The following is a 24326-nucleotide window of genomic DNA, read 5'->3' as shown; positions in this document are numbered from 1 at the left end:
ATGGGCTACAGTTGACAAGGCTGGGAAAGACTTCTTTTCTTCAAGAAACTGTGGTCAGTTGATCAGTAGTCTCCATCCAAATATCTCTATTCTCTTCCATCTAAGGAAATTATTGCTAATTGATTTATTTCAGAAAAAAATAAAGCAGAGATGCATTCTTCCAGAAGAACTTTGCTATATTTTGACCCCTGTTTGGTTCCTTCTTGTGACAACAGATATTTTACTAGTGCTGCCAGCAGGGCTGGGTTAACAATTAGGCCAAGTAGGCACTGGCCTATGGGCCCCCATGCCCCCCGATTCCCCCCTGCTTGTAGCCCTCCCAGCCTGCATGCACAGCCAGCAACTGAGCCGCTCTTTGGCCGACTTGCCTAGTGTGGCTGCTGCTGGTGTTATTGCAAAGTTTGCCTCTCTCTGCCTCTCCCATGCAGCTTTGTCAAAGGGGCTTTTGAGAAGTGCCTGCAGGCTGCAGCAGGGGCCACGGGTGGTGGGGCAGTTGCTCAGACTTTGAGATAATTTCCAAGGGGGCCCACGAGTTTTTGACTTCCTAGGGGCCTCCACAGGGTTTAATCTGGCACTGGTCGCCAGGCATTTACTAATTAAGATAAAAGATTACAACAGTCTCTGAAACATCTGGATCATCTCAAAGCATGACCCTAAGAGCTGTTTTTATGTAGAACATCTAGCAGGAACAGTGGAATAGCAATATCTGATACAGAATTAATAGGCAGCTATACGCCATCATTAAACGCACCATCATTTAAGATCTATATAGCACCTGAAACTGTTTTTATATGTTTATGTTTTATATATTAATGTATTTACATATTGTGTTACAGAATTTAATGACTACTGGTTTTTATGTGACTTTTTATGAATATGTAAGCTGCCCTGAGCCTTCTTCAACAGGGAGGGCTGAATATAAACTGAATAAATAAATAAAATAAATAAATAGTAATAACATTATTTCAAAGTTTTTCTTATTTTTTTTTTTTAAAAAAATCCATTCTAAGGTTCATTTTCCAAAAGGAAACTTTCTGAGAAGTAGGTTCATTTCCTCCCAATATTAGCTGTTCATGTTTCCTAAACAAGAAAACTGAAGGATACAGTAGGTGGTCTCTAGTTACTATGTTTTTCTACTGATCTTGATTCACTAGGTTCTGAGGCTTTTGAGGTATCTTGTCATGTGCCCTGGGATCTGACCCAGGGACCTGAAAATCAAGAAAATGCCATGTTAGTGGTTACTAATTAGTGGATCTAGAGAGCTTCTTTATCTGGCCTTTCAACCTTCTACAGGCAGCAGTAAAAGCTGTCATACACATCATGCAAAGAAAATGAGCTAGCACCACATTTTTTTTCCTATTGGTGTAAACACTAGAGCAGACCCAGCTGAGACTAGATATGTAGGTGAGGAGGAAATTAACCTGCAGTATAGTCTTTGCATCTTGTGCTCCACAAGATAGGCTACTACTCTAATTGAACTGTACATAAATAAAGTAGTTAGCATATTACATGCATAACTGAAAGACTGAGAGACGGAATATTCCCCAAATTGGGTGTAAGTTACATTTTCTGGTTTTTTGCAATCATAATAATTTATGAAAATTATTAAAATAGGATATGTTTAATTTTCAAAAACTTAAAATCTTAATTTTTTTTTAGATATGATGTAACTGGATGGGTGGAGCATGTGATCAGAGTGCTCATTAATCCTTGTTTCACCTCAGTATTTCCGAAGACTTTGGAGGAGGGTTAGGGAATGAGATAACAGTTAAAGTCAAATATCACAAATTTCATATATCGGAACAATATCAGGCAGATGAAAATTATTCATTTTAAAATCATTTTTTCCCTAGGTTTTTAAAATAGAGGTACTAATGAATGGAAGAAAACACTTCGTTGAAAAAAGATATAGTGAATTTCACGCTCTCCATAAAAAGGTAAATACATACATGTATTTCAGTATATATGGTAAATAATTTATTATTATTATTTTATTATAAAATTAATGATGCACATTCCTTATTTTCACTCTTTCAGAAGTAATGGTCTTTCATATTTGTTTTTGTCCCTGGTTATATAAGGGAAAAAGCACCTAATACTTTTATTCCAGCTACTGCTGTATTTCTTCCTTTACATACTGAGCCAAGTAAAAAGACAGTTTTGCAGAACATGGAAAATTCAGTCTCCCAAAGACAAATCTGACCAGGTTTTGGCCACACAAACAGGTTTCTTTTCTTAGATAAAAAATATTTGCCAGATTATGAAATGTGAATTATATTATAATAATGCTTATGGCTTGGATTCAGTGAACCTTGAGTATTACTCTGCTCACGAAACATAACCCTCACAGTTCACCTTTCTTCCCACAGCCCAATGTATCCCTGAAAAGGCACTATTGAGGGTCAGGACTACTACAGGTTATAGCAAGGGACACTAGTTTGGATGCAAGTATTTGTGATTGAGCCCTCACCCTTTTAAAGTTATCTGCTAACATGGATTTTGATAGTTTATGGTAGGAGGAGAGGTCAGTGCTTTATAACACATATTTCAAAACCTCCCAGATTGGTGAAATCTATATCTGAAATGCAAAGAGAAAAAAGTTTTTCTTTCAAATGATCTGGGGCTGGCTTTGCTGAATCATGGCTTTAACTATGCCTTAGTGGTGGTTGTCAAAACAATGTATGATAGCATATCTCAGCTTCAAATGAAAAAAACTATAGAATGCATCCTAAATAGGGGAGTTGCCTTTGTTCATGAAGAGAGACTTTTGTTGACACAGCTTTTGCTAGGGTAACATCTCCTCAAGTTCCTCAAAAATGAAATATAAAGTTTTCAAACTCTGTGAGCCTGCATGTTAAAATCAGCTTAGAGTTTCTGTCCTTGTGATTTTCCCCATTTTACCTTTATTATAAGTAGCAATAGAGTACTCAGAAAATGCCCAGTTAATCAAAAACAGGAAATTGTCTTTTCTTTTGAAAAATGCAAGAATGAAAGAGAGTGACTTCCTGAAACTCACACAGAGGCATGCTTCAGATGTAATGTCAACCCATGGGTTGTTGCTATATGATTAAACTTGATAGATCCTTGGGTTTGTGCACTTGCTCTTCCCTTTGCATGCAACTTCAGCTTTCAGGGTTAAACAAATGCTTTGATTTAGATCTGAGCTTCAAAATATGGTTTGCTCTCTTTCTTGCAAGCCAGGATTCCACAGTCTCTAGGTTAATTCAATTTTGGATCTTGTTTATATGTAGGGATGGGCACAGGCCAGAAAATGCCTATTTGGTTCACTGACTGAATGATGATCTGGTTAGCAAAGCTGATAAAAAACAACAGGCACCTCGAGGCTCCAGTTCACTCTCCATGTGCCCACCAAGTTTGGTCCACATTGAACTTTTTGAGGAGGGCTAAGTTACAGACCCCTTAAAAAGGTTGCCCAGGACAATACTTTCAATGGGACATCACCCCTGCCAGTTCAGAATGACAGAAACTGACCTGGGTGAGCTAGAGGCCTTCAACTCACACAGTTCTTCCCTGCAGTGGCCTTCCACATGTCCCACAAATTATATGCATGTCAGATTTGGAGGGTCCAAGTAATGGACCCCCAAGCAAGGTGCCCCCAGAACACTGTTTTCAGTCCAATGCCTGTTTGAGACAGCTCAGAGTGGACCTGGTTAAGCTACAGGTGTTTAACTCCCAAAGTTGACCCCAGTAATCAACTGCATGGTTGTGGGTAGCTGTGTCTTCCTGGGACTTACCATCCAGTTATTTCTTACACATGCAAGGAGAACAAGACTCGCAAACACTCAACGTGACCTAAAGTTCCCCTCCAGTGATCATATACATTCCCTCTCCCATCCTGAGGTGAATGTATGTATGTCTTGCATTGGAAATCAGACTTATCTGTCAGTTTAGGATGATCACTATTGGTCCCTCAGCGGCTGGATAATTCCACCCATGGTTTTTGGCGTGAAACTCCATCGGTGAGGTTTCTTTGTTGAGAGTATACAAGAGTTTTCAAACCAGGCCAAGAGGCTCAGAGACACCCAGGAATGAACACATGACTGTTGAATCGAGCCACCTGAGCCTCAAACTGGGCCAAGTCTGGGCTGGATTTTGGCTCAGCATTCAGATCTGTGCCCATCCCTATTTATATGGAAAAAATCAAGTCATTTTTTGAGGCTTAGATGTAACAAGAAACTGTGGTCTTCTGAGAAGGCAGAAGTCTTTCATTAGATTGCCGTGTACAAAGAAAAGAGAAACAGATCCTGTTCAGTAGGATATGATATATTGTATGACCCATACACAGTTTCTATTGCAAGAGTTGCTCTAGAATATATTGGTTATGTCCAGGGCTTTTTTTTTTTGCAGAACTCCTTTGCATACACCCCCTGATGTTGCCAGTCCTCCAAGAGCTTACAGTAGGTCATGTAAGAAGAGCCCTGTAAGCTCTTGGAGGATTGGCTACATCATGGGGTGTGTGGCCTAATATGCAAAGGAGCTCCTGCTACAAAAAAAGCCCTGGTTATGTCCATGTATGGAAGAAGAAGAGATTGGATTTGTATCCTGACCTTCACTTACCAAAGGAATCTCAGAGTGGTTTATGATCTCCTTTCCCTTCTCCTCCCCACAACAGATACTCTGTGAAGTAGGTGGAACTGAGAGAGCTCTAACAGAAACTGCTCTCGAGAGGAACAGCTATGCAAGAACTTGTGACTGACTCAAGGTTGCATCAGAAGATGCACCTAGAGGTGCAGAAATTCAAACCCGGTTCTCCCAGATAAGAGTCTGCACACTTAACCACTACACCAAATTGTCTTGCACCCCTTTCCCAAGATGCTAGCTGAATTCTAATGAAAGATTGTTAATGGATATGTCTGGCTGTTTCACTTTTCTACTCATCTTTTTGAAGTTCCTCTTGCTTAAAAGGTGATTTGGAAGCAGAAGGAGGACCTTCATGCATTCATTGATCACAAGGCAATTAAAATTAGGTAGATTTCATTGGAGAGCTTTCTAGAGTTTAGAATCAGAATGGCAATTTTTTTTTATTTGTTTAATTAATTTATACTGCCTTTTTCTTCAATGGGGATCCAAAGTGGCTTACATCATTCTCCTCCCCTCCATTTTTTCATTTCAACAACCCAGTTAGTTATGTTTGGCTGAAAGAGTGTAACTGGCCCAAGATCACCTGAAGAACTTCCATAAAATATACTCTCAATTTAGTATTATACAAATGCTAAACGTGATTTTTCTTTTTCCTGGCCTCTTTTTCTTATTTGTTGTACCTCCAGGGCAACTGGTTGGCCATCGTGTAAAACATGCTGGACTTGATGAACCACTGATCTGATACAACAGGACAGTTTTACACAATGGCTAGTCAATTGTCCTGGAGGTCCAACAAACAGGAAACAGCGGCCAGGAAAAAGAAAAATTAAACTCAACATTTATTCTATTTTTCCTCAGATGCAGTCTCTGAGAGCTGGCCACTCAGTTCTTTGCTTTCTCCTTGTTTTCCAAATATCTTATCTGCAAACTATGAACATTCTTTTTCAGTTCCTGAAATCCACAGATTGCTGCTCTTCTGTTCACCCATGGCTCAGAAATAAATACTATAAATTTATATATATTACAGACTAGCACAGTTTGCTTGTTGTTTTGAAAATGCTGAATCCTGCAAAGGGACTGAAGTCAATTGCATTTTGTACATGTGATGCATTTTTAAAAGTTTCATTCTAAACATAATGCACAAGAGTACAGCTGAAATCTGAGCCAAACTAAATTCTTGAGATTTTATTAGGCCTGAGGATTGACCTGTCTACATAGCAATATTTAGCTGATACAATGGAATGTTTAGTTCCTGACTTGACAAATTGCCCAGCATGTGACCTATAAATGACTAATTATCTCAAACTCACATCACCTTCTTATAAAGAGTAACTTCTGTAACTGAATAAAATCAGTTTATTTGTAGGCTGAGGACTTTTTGATTACCAAATTAAGATAACTGTACTTTTGTCATGATGCCTTTTCCTATTTTCCTACATATAAATTTACACTGTCCATTTTTACAGTTTTCTTTTTTTACGGTTTTATTTCTAGATTTTATAGGGGAAAGGTTGTTATATTTGCCTGTTGTTTGTATTTCTAGCTTAAAAAATTCATAAGGACTCCAGAAATCCCTTCTAAGCATGTAAGGAACTGGGTGCCCAAAGTGTTGGAACAGCGTCGTCAAGGCCTGGAAGGTTATTTACAGGTGAAGTACTTTTAATGCTGCCTATAAAAGATTTTGTTTCCAAGGATTATGTTATCAATTTAAAATGAACATAAGCTAGTTTGTGAGGACTTGTTTATTTATTTATTAAATTTGATTTTTAAAGCACCCTCCCCTGTAAAACAGGGGTCAGAATGGTGTACAGCAATAAAATATACACATATTAATTAGCAATAAAAACAATTAAAAATCCTGTAAAATACAATAAGCAACCTAATAAGATTATGCCAAGACTATCAATTATGCCACTGTCCTGCAAGGGGGGGTGGGTAGGAAGACAGAAGTGACAGAGAGATGAAGACCCTCACTGTCTTCAACCAAATGCCTGCTGAACATTTCTGTCTCACAGGCCCTGCAGAATCTCATTAGACCCCACAGGGCCGAGATTTTATTTGGCAGAGAGTTCCACCAGGTTGGGGCTAGGATTGAAAATGCCCTAGTTTAGGACAGCTGGATTTGTCTTGGGCTGCAGACCACCAGTAAGTTCTTATCTGCTGAGTGCAATGCTCTTGGAAGTGGGGAAAGTAATACCAGGAGAGGTGGTCCCAAAGATACTTATTTATTTTATTTATTTATTATGTTCGACTTATATCCCGCCCTTTCCGCAAGCGGACTCAGGGCGGCTCCCAGAATGTTTAAGGCTTTAAAAATTAACACCAAAACCTTGAGCCTGATCCAGTACTCCACCTGGAGACAGAGCAGCTCACATAGCACAGGTTGAATGTGTGTTGTTCATGGGGTCCCAGTAAGGACCTATGCCACTGCATTTTGGATCAGCTAGAGTTTCTGCGTCAGTCTCAAGGGTAGCCCTGTGTAGCACGAGTTACAGTAGTCTAATCTGGAGCTGACCATTTCATGAATAACTGACCATTTCATGGCCAGGTCAGAGTGAGACAGTTAGGGAGCCAGTGCCTTACTTGGCATAGCTGAAAAAAATGCCAATCTGGCAACATTTATGATCTAGGCTTCCACTGGTGGGGAGGCATCCAGAATCACACCCAGACTCTTGACAGTTTATGCTGGTGTCAAGAGCCGGGAGACAGCATTCCAAACCTGACCCTCTCTCCACTAAAGCCGCAGAACCTCCATCTTAGTAGGATTCAGTCTCAGCTGGCTGTTTCAACCATCCCACCAAGGCCTCCACCCCTCAGCCAAATTTGCTGAAGAGGCATCCAGCCTGCATGTAGATGTTAAACAACATTGGAGAGAGGATTGCCTCCTGAGGAACCACACATATTATGGCTGCCTAGATAACACCCTCTCTTCTAGTGTCACTCTCTGTCCCAACCTTGGATAAATGAGGTGAGCCAGGAACTCCTTTGTCATGGCTGGGGCAGAAATCAGACTGAAATGGGTCTAGCACCAATGTGTCATCCAGGAAATTCTGGAGCTGCCACCGCTCTCTCAATTATCCTAGCCAGAAACGAAGATTCAAGACTGGATGGTAACTGGAAACATCCATAGGATCTAAAGTTGGTTTCTTTAAGAGTGTACAACCGCAACCTCTTTTAATTCCCCTGGATAGACTCCTGAATCCAGGGGCAGATTGATAATGTTTGATATTGTCTACCAGGGGATAATGATTAACAATGTCTACTTGGGGGCCCCATGTTTCCTTACCATTGGGCTTAAGAAGCCATGAGACATGTGGTTAGCCTAACAGCACCCCAAATTCTGGCAATATTGGCCCAGGAGAGTCAGCTGAAGCTGTCAAATACTAAATCCACAGATGGCCAGAGGTCTTCAGTTCATTTTCTGTATCAACGTTGCCCGGGAGGTCATGGTGGAGAGACAAGATTTTCTCCACAAAAAAGCTCATGAAGGCCTCACAGCTAATACCTGAATTCTTAATATTTTGGGTTTTCTCACTGAGAGAGGTTAGAGATCTAATTACCCTAAATAATGGTACTGGGCGAGAGCTAGCAGATACAATGGAGGCTGTATAAAACTGTTTTTTGCAACCTTCACCACCACCTAAGCCCATTTGTGGGAAGGGCAGGCTAAAAAAATCGAATAAAGCAAATCAAAAATCAATCACCTGCTAGGATTTCATAAACACCATTTAATTTATTTGATTCAATTTATATCCCACCCTCCCGCTCTCCCCACAAAGCAGGCTCACCCTGTAAGATGTTCTTGCAGTTTCATCACAAGTACACCGCCAAACTCACTTTAGTCGTCTAAGTTCCCATTTCATCCCCCTAAGTTCCATAGTATACCAGGATGTCGGGGAGTGATTTCATCTCTATGGCTTCAGAGAGACAGGATCTATGCTGGGAACCAGAGGGGTTTGAACTAAAGTATCAAGTCTGTGTCTTAGTATCTAGCATATCATCATCACCATCATCACCACCATCATCGTCATCATCAGCACAATAGGGCATTTCAAATACTGCAAGGATTGCCATATGGAAGAATCAAAGAGGCAACACTGTTTGTTTGACCTGTTTTGGGTGCTGTTAGGAAGTGAACTTTCCCCCACTTCCCTACAAAATTGTGGTGTTTCTGTGCTCCAGTCCACCACAGCAGCCATTTTCTTCCCGACTATGAAGGGCTTTTTTAATACAGAAAGTGGACAATGAACAAATCATTATTGCATTATAACAATCTATCAGGCTCTCTAAATCTCCAGCATTCACTTTTTTAAAAGGTCCTTTGACTCCATTTGTTGCAGAGATGCCTTTCCCCTGTATCTCCACAATGAAACAAGGTATTTTCCTTTAAAAAAAATGAAAGCTTGAAATTTAGCAAACTTGATTGGAGTGTTCGAACATTATAACTCTTTCTTCTCTTGAGCAGCAACATTCCAAAACCAGCATCACTGATCATGGAAGGGAGAGCTTGTATAGCCACATCCTCAGTACAATCACCTGTGCGAACAACTGGGTGATTGCAGAGGCAGGGAGCAGGGCCAGCATGCTTGCTCCTGGTGTCCCTCCCTGCACACTCAGTGAAAGTTGGAAGCTAACTCGTTATAGCTATAGTTGTCCTCCCTTACTAGTCAAGTCAGTAATGGGAATGAATTTTAATCAAAAGTTTGTGCGTCTTAAGAGAATATGTAAACATAAAACATATTCTCATGTCTGACCTATTACTGTCAAAACTTACTTAATGCTCAGTTAGATAATTTTCTTCATCCTGTCTGACAAAGGGCTTCAGCTTTGAATGAAAGAAAGCTTTATTTGCAGACAAAGACCATTAAACAAGAATACATTCATATCAACAAAGGGCCTTGACTCACAAAAGTTTATATTCTGGGAAATATTGTTGGTCTTTAAGATGCTGCTGGTCATCAAATTCGTTCTGCTACTTCAGACTAATATGGCTACACACTTAAAAGTGTCTAAATTATGTTTACTGAACCCAGATGAGAAGATTAATTATGCCTTTTGTTGGATCAGCCTCTAGGTCATAATGCATATAACTACATGTAATACATAATGCACATTTGTTTTCTGAGTATTAACACAGAGATGATATTTAAACCTTTCAGCAGAAGAACCTCATCGCTAATTACGTCTGTATTTTTTAAGATAATGCATGGATATTTAGAGGCTGTAATGAAGCCCTTATAGCTTGAGAGAAACTGTTAGGTTGCCAATCCCCAGTTGTGGGGAGGGGATCCCACAGTTTGGAGGCCCTCCCCCCGCTTCAATGTCATCAGAAAGCGGAGGAGGGGGGGGGAAATTGCTGCTGGGCACTCCATTATGCTCTATGGAGATCAGTTCCCATAGGGTATAATGGAGGATTGATCCATAGGTATCTGGGGCTCTAGAGGGGCTGTTTTTTAAGGTAGAGGCACCAAAATTTCAGCATAGCATCTGGTGCCTCTCCTCAAAACACCCCCCACCCAGTTTCAAAAAGATTGGACCAGGGGGTTGAATTCTATGAGCCACCAAAGAAGGTGCCCCTATGCTCCATTATTTCCTGTGGAAGGAAGGCATTTAAAAGGAACACAGTCCCTTTAAATATCATTGCCAGAACTCCTTTTGGACAATCATGCTTGTCACACCCTTGCTGCTGGCTCCACTCCCAATGTCTCCTATCTCCACTCCCAAAGTCCCTAGATATTTCTTGAGTCGGAGTTGGCAACCCTAGAAACTGTTCATTGTTGGAATAAGAATTCTGTTTCTGGGGATCATCTAAATGTAAAAGTAGTCCCCTGTGCAAGCATCAGTTGTTTCTGACTCTGGGGTGACGTTGCATCACCATGTTTTCATGGCAGACTTTTTACGGGGTGGTTTGCTATTGCCTTCCCCAATCATCTACACTTTCCCCCCAGCAAGATACTGTCAGATACTGACTTTAAAATCAGATACTGACGTTAAATATATGGTTTTCATTTAAGCTAAATGCACAAACATTCCCCAAAGAGATGCTGGTTCAGTAAAAGTCAATACTTAAAAAAAAATACCTTTCAGGCTCTCAATACAAACTAACCTAGATGCCCCGTGGTGCAGAGTGGTAAAGCTGCAGTACTGCATTCTGAGCTCTCTGCTCATGACCTGTTCAATCCTGGTGGAAGCTGAGTTCAGGTAGCCAGTTCAAGGGTGATTCAGCCTTCCATCCTTCCAAGGTTGGTAAAATGGGGAAGCCTTGAAATGACTTTCCTCATTTGTCCTTGGTGGGGGGCAGCGAGTGGCACTAGGTACCCCTTAATTGTAAGCCAAAATGCCCCCAAAATGAGGTTGGGGAATTAGTCAGGTGGGCACCTGGCTCAAACAGGGATCTTTTTCCAATGTATACCAGGCTCAACCATTCAGAGAGTAAATGCTCAATGAAAGGATTCTAATTAGGTAAAAATAGTTGTTCTTTATTGGAATAAAATAGTTCCTTCACACAAGATAAAAATGCAATTCAATCACACATTCACACAGGTCTAAGAAACATAGATAGATCGATAGGGGAACATAAACGGATATACAGACAAGGCGATATTTACCATCGTAGTCTTCCAGGAAGGCTCCAGTGGCGATAGTTGGGGGAATGGGGGAGGACCCGAAACTGATCAGGAATCGGGGGTGTATCTATACAGCTGGATGCGGGATACTGACAGAAGCACACACGTGCAGAGCAGGGTCAGAGGTTATAAGGGCTCCTTTGACCCCTCAGGGGATGGGTGGTGACGGGGCGGAGAGATGGGCAGGTTCTGTGATGACCAAGAGGGCTGGGCATCCTCGGAACCAATGGTGTGTCCCTAGATGACACCTGGTTGGGTGCTTGCTTTGACCAATGAGCTTTACCTGTCTTGGGCATCCTTGAAACTTCCAGGTGGCGCCAGGGTCTGGGACGTCTCCACAGGTATCGGAATGGAAATGGTTGGGGGCTTGGGATTGTTTGAAGAGGTGACAATTGGGAATCACATATGCACCTAGGTCTCCCCGATGTAGATCAAAGGACTTGGATGTGTCAGGAAATGTTCTCCCTCTCATTCTTTGATCTCTCGGGCAGGGGGACTCTGCCTAGTGTCTAGTTAGACAAGGAGCATCCGTTGTTGACCGGTTATTCTATGCATGGGCTAAACAGGTTGCTTGGGGCTGCGGGTGACTTGAGGTGTGTACGTGATCTTTATACCACGAAGGAATGAATTCCAGCCTGCTGGGAAGATGGCTGCGCGTGATGCTGGTTTAACATGGTGGGTACTTTGCCCAGTACTTCAACACAATACTGCCCGGATAGTTCCGTGGCGGCGCAGGTCTCTTCCACTCCCTGGCTGGCCCGTGCAGCGACGGGGGAGATCTCCGTTGTTGGGCAAATGCTCTATACCAGGTTGAAATGCCCGTGCAACATGTATCTAGACACACACAAGTCCCGTTATGCCTCTGGATGGCTTTTGCCCACACTTATAACCAGATAGGAGCAAGCCCACTTCTCCAGGCGCTCTGGCAACCTTGCTTGTGACTTATGTTTGGGGAAAAAGGGGCCTCTTCCTCACATAATATATGGGGTCCCTCAGGGGCCAGTCCTCTCCCCAATGTTATTTAACATCTATATGCACCACCTTGCCCAGCTTGTGCAGAGTTTCAGGATGGGGTGTCATACTCAGCTATAGCTATTGCTGGATGCCCAGTTACTGCCCTGCATAATTTGGCCACAGGTTTGGAGGCAGTGGTAGGATGGTTAAAAAAAGAGTCAGCTGAAACTAAATCCAATGAACACGGAGGTTCTGTAGCTGAGGAGGCTGTAGGGTTGGGGCACAAACTTTTCACTTCTACCACTTCTAGATGGGGCACCATTGACACCAGCACAAACCATCAGGAGTTTGGGTGTGATCCTGGATACCTCCTTATCTATGGAGGCCCTGGTCACAAATGTTGCCAGGCTGGCATTTTTCTGTCTATGCCAAGCATGGCAACTAGCCCATTCCTGTTGCCCCCCCCCCTTCCCACCTAGCCACAGTAATCCATGCAATGGTCACCTTCAGGATAGACTACTGTAACTTGCTGTATGCTGGTCTGACCTTGAGACTAACCTGGAAACTCCAACTGATCCAGAATGCAGTGGTGCTAGTCCTGACAAGAACGTAATGGATGGCACATATTCAACCTGTGCTGCACTGGCTACACTGGCTTCCAGTGGACTACCAAGTTAGGTTCAAGGTCATGGTACTTACCTTTATTGCCATGAGCAGTCAGGGACCTATGTATCTTTGGGATTGCTTCCTCTGGTATGTCCCCCAAAGAGTGTTACGCTCTGCTGAGAACAATCTACTAGTGATCCCTTGCCTACAAAGGCATCCGGCTATCCTCTACCAGAGCCAGGGCTTTTTTTGGACCTGGCTCTGATGTGGTAGATTTCGGAGGATGGTGAAAGACAGTAGGACCTGGCGTGACTTTGTCCATGGGTTCACAAAGAGTTGGACTTGAAGGTGCGACTGAACAACAATAACTGATGTGGTATAATTCCCTGCCAAATTACATCAGGGTTCTGGTGGATGTAATGCAATTCCGCAGGGCTTGCAGAGATGTTCTGCCAGGCTTTTAGTTGAGGACAGTGATGGCTTCTATCATGGCTGGCACCTCCCTCTTTGCTCTTCTTTCTGCCTCCTGCCTTACCCATGAGGTGGCAACACCGGTTTAAAATTTGAATCATGGATGCCGTCTGGGAATTGTTTTTAAGATTATACTGAATGATTTTATTGTAATTTATTAATGTTTATATTGTATTTTATGTATTGTTGTACATCACCCAGAGCCCTGTGAACTCAGAACTGGCCAATCTATAAGTTAAATAAATAAATAAGTACTTGTCAAAAACATATTCAACTAAAATTAAGTTCTTTGTAGTTTACATCTGAGATTTTATAATATTTATTGATTTTAACTACAAAGAAAAAAGCAATGCAAAGAATACATAAAAGAGGGAAGGGGAAACTACAGAGTGGGAAAGAGAAAAAAAAAGAAAACAGTACATATATATCAATTATAGTTCTACCTCCCATTAAGGAAAAATCCAGATCATTCTACCTGCAGATATTAAAATCTCCATATATTTCACCAACCTTTCTGTTACTACCAAGATAAAATTTTTTAATAAACTGATACCAGCAATATGAATCTAAACATTTTTCTTCAACAGACATAAGTATATAAAGTTAAAAGATGAAATTTCAAAACCATCTCAACACCATTTTTGTCTAGTTTAACTTAACCCTATTAGAGGCACAAATTCGATTGTTGATTTGATAAAATCCTTATTAGAATAGACACATAAAATTCATACTTTCGTTTTTGACAAATTACCAAAAATACAACTTCATAATTTGTCTATCTCAATCTAAACAATTTCTCCAAAGAAACATTTTAAAAAACAAATCTACCAGATTGCAAAACAATTATGCTGTCCACCTTTTCAACAATTAGTCCAACCCTTACACTGATATAAACATTTCCACCAGTTGAACTTACTATGAATAAACCTACTATCTGAAAAAAAAAATTGTATTATCTGCACTCCTTAGCATTAATCCAAGTTAACTATATGGTGAGTTAAAATTATAACAACTCCCTTCCTTCTTTAGAATCACCCTTATTCTTTTTAAATCACATATCTATTCATTATTAATAATTACATAATTAGTTACCCACAAAGGGAAAAAAGAGAGGTCAAAACTTATAAATTCTTCTTCCCAAAATTTGAAAACACTTCTAGATTTCTTCATTTTCTATGCACATATTACACTGGAAACAAATCACTTACTACAGTCCAGACCATATAATTTGCCTTTTGAAGTCAAATATCACTTCTTAATAAGGATTCCATGTCTAGTCTTCCGTGAAAAAAGAAAATTTGAAATCCTTCTTCCTAAACACGCCTTCCATATCATGATTAGCTGGTCAGGGTGTGCCTTTTCTCTTCTCAGTGTGATCTGCCCCCCAACAGTGAGATGAAGACTTCAATGCCATTTTTCCCACTCAACTTGACTTCACTGACTCTTAACTTCCGGTCTTGATTTTCTACTGCGACACAGGGATCCATCTTGGTTTTCTTTTGTTTGTTTCGGAGTATATCACTTTTAGATTCCGGTTCCACTGACATCAACAAAATCTCTTTAGGACTCAACTCCTGTGGATTCGCAATGAAGCCATCTTCCAGGATAAGAGAACCCAATTGTTCTCTAATAAATTGCATTAGTGAGACTGGACTCCTAATCCCATCACAAAAGTCCCATGCTGAAGAAAAACCCCAACAGGGTTTTTCTATGGGGGGTATCACTTCTGTGACACCCTTCCGAAAGCTAGAATCAGAGGTGGCGCAGGAGAGTGATTTGCAGACACCTCTGCTGGCAAGATGACGGAGCCCGGAAGTCTGTAGTTTACATCTGTATTGGTGACGTATAACCTACATTTTTAAGGCAAATACAAGTTAGTATTATTTTACATGTATGATATGTTAAGGTAATTTGAAAACGATAACTGCAAAAAAAATGGACTATTGAAAAGCTGGCACTTTTGACTAGAAAATTATTTGTAGTTTACATATTGGTGATGTATAACCTACATTTTTTAAGGCAAATACAAGTTAGTATTTTACATGTATGATCTGTTAAGGTAATTTGAAAACAGTAACTGCAAAAAAAAAATGGACAATTGAAAAGCTGGCACTGAAAGGCTCTACCTTTAGGTTATTATATATAGTTCCCTTGGATCCTAGATTAGGGGTCAGTGTCTGTTGATCCCTGGACCAAATTTGGTCCAGGAAGATGGTCAAACAATTTATATGGTCTTGCTCATTTTCATGTCAGCTGATAGCTACAGCTTCAGGTTACACAATCTGCATGCTACTGTAATTTTACAGTGCTGTACTTTTACATTTATATAGGTAACATTCCATCAAAAAGGAAGGATAAATAGGGGAAATTGCATGAATATTTGCCAGGAAACTATACATTTGACCTCTATTGCTGTAGCAGCGTAGAAGTAATCAGGGACATTTGGTGCTGTTCAGCAATAATATGTTTCCCATAATTAATGTCTTCAAAGATTCATCTACTTAACTCCAGTTGGTGATGAAGCTGTCAGTAAAGTTGAGGTGACATTTCCAATAGGAAGTGGTTGCTATTTTGGGAGTAACTGGTATAGTTAATCCAGTTTCCTATCTCAATCTAGCAGAGTGCGCTTTGGCTACATGCAACAAAAGCTCTTTTTCTTAGTGTGCTGGCAGAGTTGTTACACAGAGCCACTTGTCAGTTTCAAGACTAATAATAGTCCTTTTATTTAGGAACTATATTCTGGATAGTAAAGCTTTGAGATAGACTCTAATCTAACTACCTTGGAAGGGTCTGGATGCTGGGGAGCATCCTGCTTCCACCATGCCAAAGGAGAGAGCAATGTGCTTCTTCAAGTGTGGAAGTGAGTGAGAGAGAACAGAAGAAGGAAGGCAATTTCCTTGTGTTAGCAGTCTACACATCAGAGGCAGAAGAGCAAACAGGAAGGAAACCCACAGTTTTGCCTTTCTGCATGATTCTCCTATAAATCCTCCTTCTGAAATCTGAGGCTAAGAGACAGCACCAAGCCCTTCTCTTCCAACAGCTATCTTTTTGGAAGCAGAGGTATTGGACAGGATCCTTTTCAGTATGGAGGTGGTAGCTCACTTCCATATCGCTCAGCTCTTGATTGTTACTGATCAAGGCTGTTGAGTGTATTTCTGATGTCTCAGTCCTCATTAAAATACTCTAAGTTTCACAGAGGTGAAGAAATGTAAAGTGAAATATGGACAGTTAAACATAATTTATTGGGGCACAAAATAATGTGAATGGGATTTGAAGCTAATTTCCAGTCAGTTTCTAGTGCAAAGAAAAACACAGGGGAAATCTTAACTGGGCTGGGGGAGCAGCATTTAAGCAGCTTTCTTGATCGGCCAGACAGCTCTGTGGATCAGTGTGAGTATCCAGGATTGGGCAGGGCTGCACAGCCTCAAGATCACCGCCATGCCCACCCTCACTTGGCATCCAGCTACAAGGATTTCTTGATCCAGTGGCTTACTAAAGCCACCATTCAGGAGCACTGCTGGGGGGCAGCAGTGCTGATAAGCTGGCTGGCAAACACATTCCCCTGAATCCTATGATAGCCCAGCATAGCCAAATGAGGAAATGCCAGCCATACTGGGGGATCATCAGGATCTGCCATAGGAAACTTGGCCCTGTTGGAGGAGAGCAGGGAAATCCCCACACAGGGAGATGACTCCATGGGAGGAAAAGAAGGGGGCAAGTTTGGAAGGACTTGAGGGCCTATTTAAGCTCTCACAGCTTCTGGCCAAGCAGGTGGTGGTTAGAATTGCACCTAGCCTTGGAGCTGGTTGGAAAGAGAGAGAGAAGTGAAAAGGAAGGAGCATCCTGATGGGAGGAGAATGACTGGGGTGAATTAGAATCCCCTTCTCTCCTTTTCAGGACAGGGACTGAGACCACCCCCCTCAAAATGTTGTTAAAGAGGAGGAAGAGGTGGCCCAGGATGCTACTTCAGTCTCCTTCCCCTTGAGCCAAGTACCTCCATGAGGGCTTTCAATACAGCTCTATAGCTGACAAGCCAGGACCAGACCTCCTAGGCACAATGAGAGATTCTCCCTTCTCCCCCGGCTTTCAAAAAGAGCTACATTTAAATGGGGCAATAAAAAGGTAGTCCCCTGTGCAAGCACCAGTCGTTTTCAACTCTGGGTTGACATTGCTTTCAAAATGTTTTCACGGCAGACTTTTTATGGGGTGGTTTGCCATTGCCTTCCCCAGTCATAGCTGTCCATTATTCTATGATGCCCTTTTCTTCAGTCTTTCTCAACCAACAATATATAATTTTCATAATATTTTGTATCACTTAAACATAATTCAGTTAAATCAATAGTAGCAGAAACTCTCAAAATGTAATTTTAAATTTTGTAGCACATAAGAACAATTCCTGTATTCTTCCTTTTTATTATTGGGTGCCCTGAGCCCGATAGGGAGGGTGGGATATAAATATTATAAAATAAAATCTTTGTGTAAGAATATTTTGTTTTGACAGACTGTAAGTGATGATTAAAATATTTGCACTAGTTATAGCTGTCACTTCAGGAAGAGAACATGTTGACTGGGGAACAGGCTTGTTGATGGTTGTAAATGAACATGTGTTCATCTTGGGAGGAGGAAAATGCAAATATATGTATCTATGTATTTTTTAAAAGGATGCCACTGAGAATGTCAATTAATCACACAGAAAACCTACTTGAAATTATTCAGTATCCTTCCTCCAGAACCCCGATTAGTTCTGAGTAATCACTGTTGTATTGTGGTTATAAGGATCTCTAGAAGGGGCAGTATGATAAGTGTAAAGAGACAAAACGTTCTTTATCCTCATTAAAGATTGTGAACAGTGTGTTAAATAATATTAATGGCCAGGATTGTCAGTGTTTAACAGTACTTTCCTAGTACAAGTGATTTTATTGATCAATGCAGACTCAGTGTAACAGGGCAGATTATTCTACTGATTTTATCAAAACCTTAACTAAGTTTGTTAGTGCAGCACATATCTTTAAATAGATCTAGATGATGATGTAGATTAAGAAAAGCAGAACACCATCCATCTTTTTTTGATCTGTTAATAACTTAAATCCATCATTGTTGCTACCAGCTGTTTTCAGATTCTTCAGAATGTACACATTTCTTTGGTATTTGGTATAGAATACAGCAATAAAGTTTTCACAAGTCTTTTGTTTTTGAAGCATCTGGTACATGTATTAGTATCTGTTCCAAGAGGTAGCAAAAATCTTGTGCTAATAATTCAGAATATAAATGATTATTGCTTGTCTCTTGCAGGACAACAATGTTACAGCCCTCATTAGCTTTTGTTTCAGTGCTTTTTAAAGATTCTTAGGGGTTTTTTGGTCTTGAAAACAGCTAGTTGATTTGTTAGAGAAATGAGAAGGAGAAATACCATGAGACAGTGGCAGAGCACCTGCTTTGTACTCTTTGGCTGATTACAGACTGGCACTTTGGGTCGACTCAGAGATGCCTCTGAAGTCGGCCCAAAAAATCCCTGCAAACAGCAACATCTCCCAGGTGTCCTCCTCCCGTCCTCCAGGCTCCATTGACCGGCTCAAAAAGCTACCACTTCAGTTGCCTTCCCACTGTCTGGATGGGGAAGGGTGCACGTGAGGTGACTTGGCGGTCTGGAGCTGCCAAGCCACTCCAAGCTGTTCTTTTTTTTAATGGAACCAATCAGAGCGTTGGTGCCACTTTTCATTGATGGTTAGCTGCTTTAGCTTCATATGATGTTGACATTAGTTACAAAGCTGTGAGATTAAACTGTGATGCAGATGGGATGTCAGTCATGTCAACCTCATGAACATATGGGAGATTACAGAAAGGCACAAAAATTCCTGGAAACGGTAGCTGATTTGATAACAAGCCTGATGCTGAAAGCATAGACCTAATATTTCAAGCAGAATGTAAAGCCATTTGCCAGTCAAGGAAGTATATTTCCTGGCATAAACTCCTAAAGGCAGTGAAGAAGAAAGGGACAATAGAACAGTGACATTGATAGAAACTTTAGACTGCGATGAGGATGTTATTCCACCAGTATTTGAAGATCCTAGTGTATTATTGGGAACTCCTAGCCTACCAGGGCTTCATCAAAATGAGTGGAACAAATTCCAAAGATGTGATCATCACCTGCTGCAGATTATTCAGTTACTGGAGAGAAACAAAGAATAGCTTCTGAAGCTAGATCTCTGTTGAAAGAATGGAACCAGTTACATCTGAGAGATGGACCAACTAGTTCACAGAAAGGGTGATATCAGTCACCTGGTGGTTCCATACACACACAGAGCTTGTGCACTGCAAGGAATTCATGATGAAGTTGGATACTTGGGAGGGGAATGTACCCTAGCCAGAACAGATTTTACTGGCCATATCTGAATTCAGCTTATAACTGCTTAACCATGGCATCAAGGAATGGAATTCAAGACATGGCTTCATCAGCTTAGAACATAGCCTCTTCTGTTTGAAGGTCAAACAAATATAGACAGTGTTAAAAGGGTCAAGCTGGACATCTCAGCGTTAGGAGCAGCCCCAGACTCACTCCCAGCGGCGGTTCGTAAATCTGGCAGCTGGGGGATCTTCTTATTTATTTATTTATTTATTTATTTTATTTCTTTATATTTAGACTTATATCCCGCCCTTCCCACTGAAGTGGCTCAGGGCGGCTTACAACATTATAAATTCAGCATAAAAACAATTACATAATAAAGTTAAAACCATAATTAATAAAACAGAAAGTAAAAATAGAAGCCAGCGGTCTGTAAATGCATTTTTGTTCCATCCAGAAGATATTCTCATTGTCAGTTAGATGTTATAGGCCTGCCGGAAGAGGGCTGTCTTACAGGCCCTGCGGAACTGCCCTAGGTCCCGCAGGGCCCGCACCTCTTCCGGCAGCTGGTTCCACCAGTAAGGTGCCATTACCGAGAAGGCCCGATCCCTGGTGGATTTTAGACGGGCCTCCTTTGGCCCGGGGATTACTAACAGGTTTTGTGAACCCTGGCAGGTTTCTGGCAGGGAGACTCGACTCCAAGACCCAGGAAGGGTCTTGGGAGGCATGCAGATTGACAAGGCTCTGGAGTTTGGTGGCGACCGACTCCCTGAGCAGCTGTCGCTGTGATGCCCCGCTGCTTTGATCACCATTTCTGAATGGTAACAGAGATGACCTCTGGCTTCTTCTCTTTTTCATGCTAACAATATTTCAAAGCATCTTCTTTTCTACTACAACTATCGAAATGGTACCTTGCAAGTAAGTCTGTTCTACAACTTTACCGACTACTGAAATACTTATTACAAAACCAATTTGGACTGTTCTGAAAGAGACAGAGGAGGAGAACCACCCCTCCATAAGAGAGGCTTCCAAAAGAAAAGAATGAACAGATTTGGGCTGACTTGGTTTAAAACTAAACCACATATCTTATTACAACTTGAACAAAGGCTGACTGTGATGTTAAAAGGGAGAAGTGCATTTGAGGACTTATTGGGACTGAATTGATTCAAACTGGAATGTAAAAGAAAATATCTTTTAAGTGGAGATTTGGAAGGATTTGTTAATTTGGGACTTTGAGGTATTAGTAAGCTTTCACTATTAAACTGAATTATTTTGTGGAAAGATGACACTGCAAGTAAAAACGGATGATCCAAAAGACTTTATGGCTACCATATTATCTATAAACAGGGAATTGGTTTCTTAAAGGAGTTGATAACAGATCGTGCACAGAAGTTTCTGGTTAAATTTAATGAGGCTTAAATTATACAGGAGCAGATAGACCATGATGATCAAGATCTTCCTAATGAGCTGGAAAAAGTGAACAAACAAGTATCTGAAATGTTTTGTGTGAACTCAAAATGGAGGTGACATACACAGTTTCACAGCAGAAATCCAAACTACAACCTATCAAGATTAACACAAAGGGGAATGACTTTCCTCACTTCCTCCTTTACATTTTCCTTTTTTCTTTTTTTTTTAATTATTCTGTTTGTTATTTTTTCCTTCCTCTTTTCGTTTCCTTCTTTCTTCTTATAGGTATTAAGGACAAATGGATATGATCTATAATTTGATTAACAGAACTGTAAGAAATCCCAAAAGGTCACAAAACATTTAATGGTAATATTTGGTTAAGATATGGTAGCTTGCAGGTATAATGAATCTTATAGCTTTTTCTGTAGTAGAAATAAATGTAGCGTGTGTGTGTGTATGTATGTATGTATATATATATATGTATGTATGTATGTTTGTATGTATTGTTCCCTCTTCCCCCTCTCCCCTTCTGCTTAACAATAAAAAACTTGAAATATAAAAGGGTCAAGCTACCCTCAAAATAAATATTATCAAAAATATATATTTTATTTATGGTGTACACAATGGCAAAGATTAAAAACAAATTGTCTGAAAATCAAAATACATAGAACATCAACATGAATTTTACATACATATGCGCAACAAAATCCAGAGACCTAGGGAATTTCATACTAGATTATTATATCATTTTAAAAAAATAAATAAATCTTTATTAAAAACGAAGATCTCTTACTTACAAATGCAGATGGAGAGCATAAGATTATATCATTCAATAGCATTGCAAAAAATAGTCCAAAGAAATGCTGCATAAAATAGCATGAATGGAGAAATAACTAAATACAAGCCAACCAAATAATACACCCAGACATGCACCTCTCAGACCTTAAACAACTAAAAATGAAGCCAAGATTAATAAGTGCAGTTGGAAGGAAGAATACATTGTTCTGACAAAATTTAAAATCGGGGCCCAGATTAGGGTTGCCAAGTCCAATTCAAGAAATATCTGGGGACTTTGGGGGTGGAGCCAGGAGACTTTGGGGTGGAGCCAGGAGACATTGGGGCGGAGCCAAGAGCAAGGGTGTGACAAGCATAATTGAACTTCAAGGGAGTTCTGGCCACCACATTTAAAGGGACTGCACATCTTTTTAAATGCCTTCCTTCCATAGGAAATAATGAAGGATAGGGGCACCTTTTTGGGGGGCTCATAGAATTGGACCCCCTGGTCCAATCTTTTTTAAAATTGGGAGGTATTTTGGGGAGAGGTACTGGATGCTGTACTGAAAATTTGGTGCCTCTATCTCAAAAAACAGCCCCCCCAGAGCCCCTGATACCCGCGGATCAATTCCCCATAATTCCCTATGAGAATTGTTCATGGTGCTGCATGATGGCTGTGGGGGTGGGGCTTCCCCCGCTGGCCAGCTGGCTGGGGGAGGGGGGAAGCCTGTAAAACCGGGGGATCCCCCTCTGGGACCTGGGGATTGGGAAGCCTAGCCCAGATAGATCTAAACTTGATATGAGTACTTTCTGAATTTGAAAAGTTGTGGTTCACAAAGGTCGCAATTTTATGCCTGATAAATTGATCCCAAACTTTATCATACCAGACTCTTAATGAAGGAGGTGAGGGAGATTTCCATACTGAAGCAATAGTAATTCTTGCTGCCGCTATAAGTATAATGGTCAACTCTTTGTCCGAGACTGTTTGAGAAGAATCATCCCACAAATTTAGGAGCATTAATTCCGGTGTCATTGAAAATGACTGTAAAGTAATTTTGGAGATTTGTTGAGTGATATCATTCCAGAACTGAGAAATAACTGGACACTCCCACCAGCAATGCAGAAATGTTCCCAGAGACCCACAATTTTTCCAACAAAGTGGACTAATATGCTGGTTTATTTGATGTAGCTGTCTGGGGGAAAGGTACCATCTCGACATAGTTTTAAAGAAGTTGAATGTTAAAGATAGAAGTGGAATTGACATAACAGCCCCAGATTTTCAGCCATGAAGGAGGGATGTCTTTAAGGAGGTCTTCATTCCAGGCTAATTGAAAGCCAAGAGGCTGCCCACAGTCTGACATAATTAAGATTTTATATAATTTAGAGAGAAGACCTTTTATACAGGAGGAAGGCAGAGCTAATAGTTGTTCAAAAGTGGATCGCGATCTGGCCAAAACACTGATTTCTGAGAGATGTTCAATCAAATTTTTAAGTTGTAAGTATCTAAACCAAGGAACTGAAATACCCATAAGGTCTTCTTATCTCTTATTGATACATTATATAATAGAAATGGTTACATAGAAGACAGATACACTGAAAATGGATACATAGAGTTGCTTGTAGCTTTTTTAGTCTGGTTATAGTTACTGTTTTATTTATGCTCTTAAGGTGGTGGGGAGGGGATTTAGGTTTTCTTTGTCCCTCTTTAAAGTGCTGGTAGGAGTTTGTCTATAGCCCACTGCAGAGTTTAGTGGTCGCAGACAGACAAAATTAAATATCTGAGTTGTGAGTCAAATCATAATTAATTTAATAGTTATTATTTTAATACCTATTATAGAATTATTTAAATTGTTAAATATGAATTACTCTTATATAAATTATAAATCTTGAAATTATCTTCAACTGTTGTTATTATTATTTTCTAAGTAGGGGAAGGGAAGAAGGAAAGATCAATTTTACACTCAGAAGTGAGCATTCTCAGATTTTTTTTAAAAAAAAATCCTTTCAAGTAGGTATTTTGTAATTTTTATATCCTATTTACAACAATGGATGGTTCACTTAAGTTTTCATCAACATTAGAGGCCTTAACAATATAATAAAAAGAAAAAGGGTCCTTCAATTCATTAAAAAACAGCACCCAAATACCTTATTTATGCAAGAAACTCATATCCGCTCTAATGATCACTCAGTTTTCAAGACACCTCGTTATCCTTTACAATACCAAGCTCCAGGCTCTTCTCAAGCTAGGGAAGTTGTCATACTGTTCTCACGAGAAGCTGATTTTATACTGGAGGATTCCCAGATTGATCCTTGAGGTTGCTATCTTATTTTGAAAGGTACCATTGAAGGCAGACAATTCATGTTTGTGTCAATTTATGCCCCTAACCAAAACCAAATAGCTTTTTTGGATTTGGTTTTCCAATCATTATTAGCTTTTCAGAAAGGTGATTTAGTAATTGGAGGTGACTTCAATCTCATTCCTAATGGTAAATTGGACAGAACTTTTAGGAACTCTAGGCTTTCGAAATCTGTCTCCTCAA

At 40.4% G+C, this 24326-nt stretch overlaps 1 protein-coding gene across 1 annotated transcript in view; it reads left to right on the top strand.

Annotated features, from left to right (window-relative positions):
* Positions 1 to 24326, top strand: part of SNX24 (sorting nexin 24) — a 165227-nt gene that overhangs the window by 91910 nt on the left and 48991 nt on the right. Inside the window, exons 2-3 of the mRNA XM_060235544.1 lie at positions 1854 to 1937; positions 6146 to 6250. Of these exons, the coding sequence (XP_060091527.1) occupies positions 1854 to 1937; positions 6146 to 6250 (189 nt within the window). The remainder of the gene's footprint in view (positions 1 to 1853; positions 1938 to 6145; positions 6251 to 24326) is intronic.

The sequence above is a fragment of the Heteronotia binoei genome, chromosome 4 (assembly GCF_032191835.1).
Source record: "Heteronotia binoei isolate CCM8104 ecotype False Entrance Well chromosome 4, APGP_CSIRO_Hbin_v1, whole genome shotgun sequence".
NCBI classification, from domain to species: domain Eukaryota; kingdom Metazoa; phylum Chordata; class Lepidosauria; order Squamata; family Gekkonidae; genus Heteronotia; species Heteronotia binoei.
Note: the sequence above shows the minus strand (reverse complement) of the source record. Positions and strands in the feature narration are given on the sequence as shown.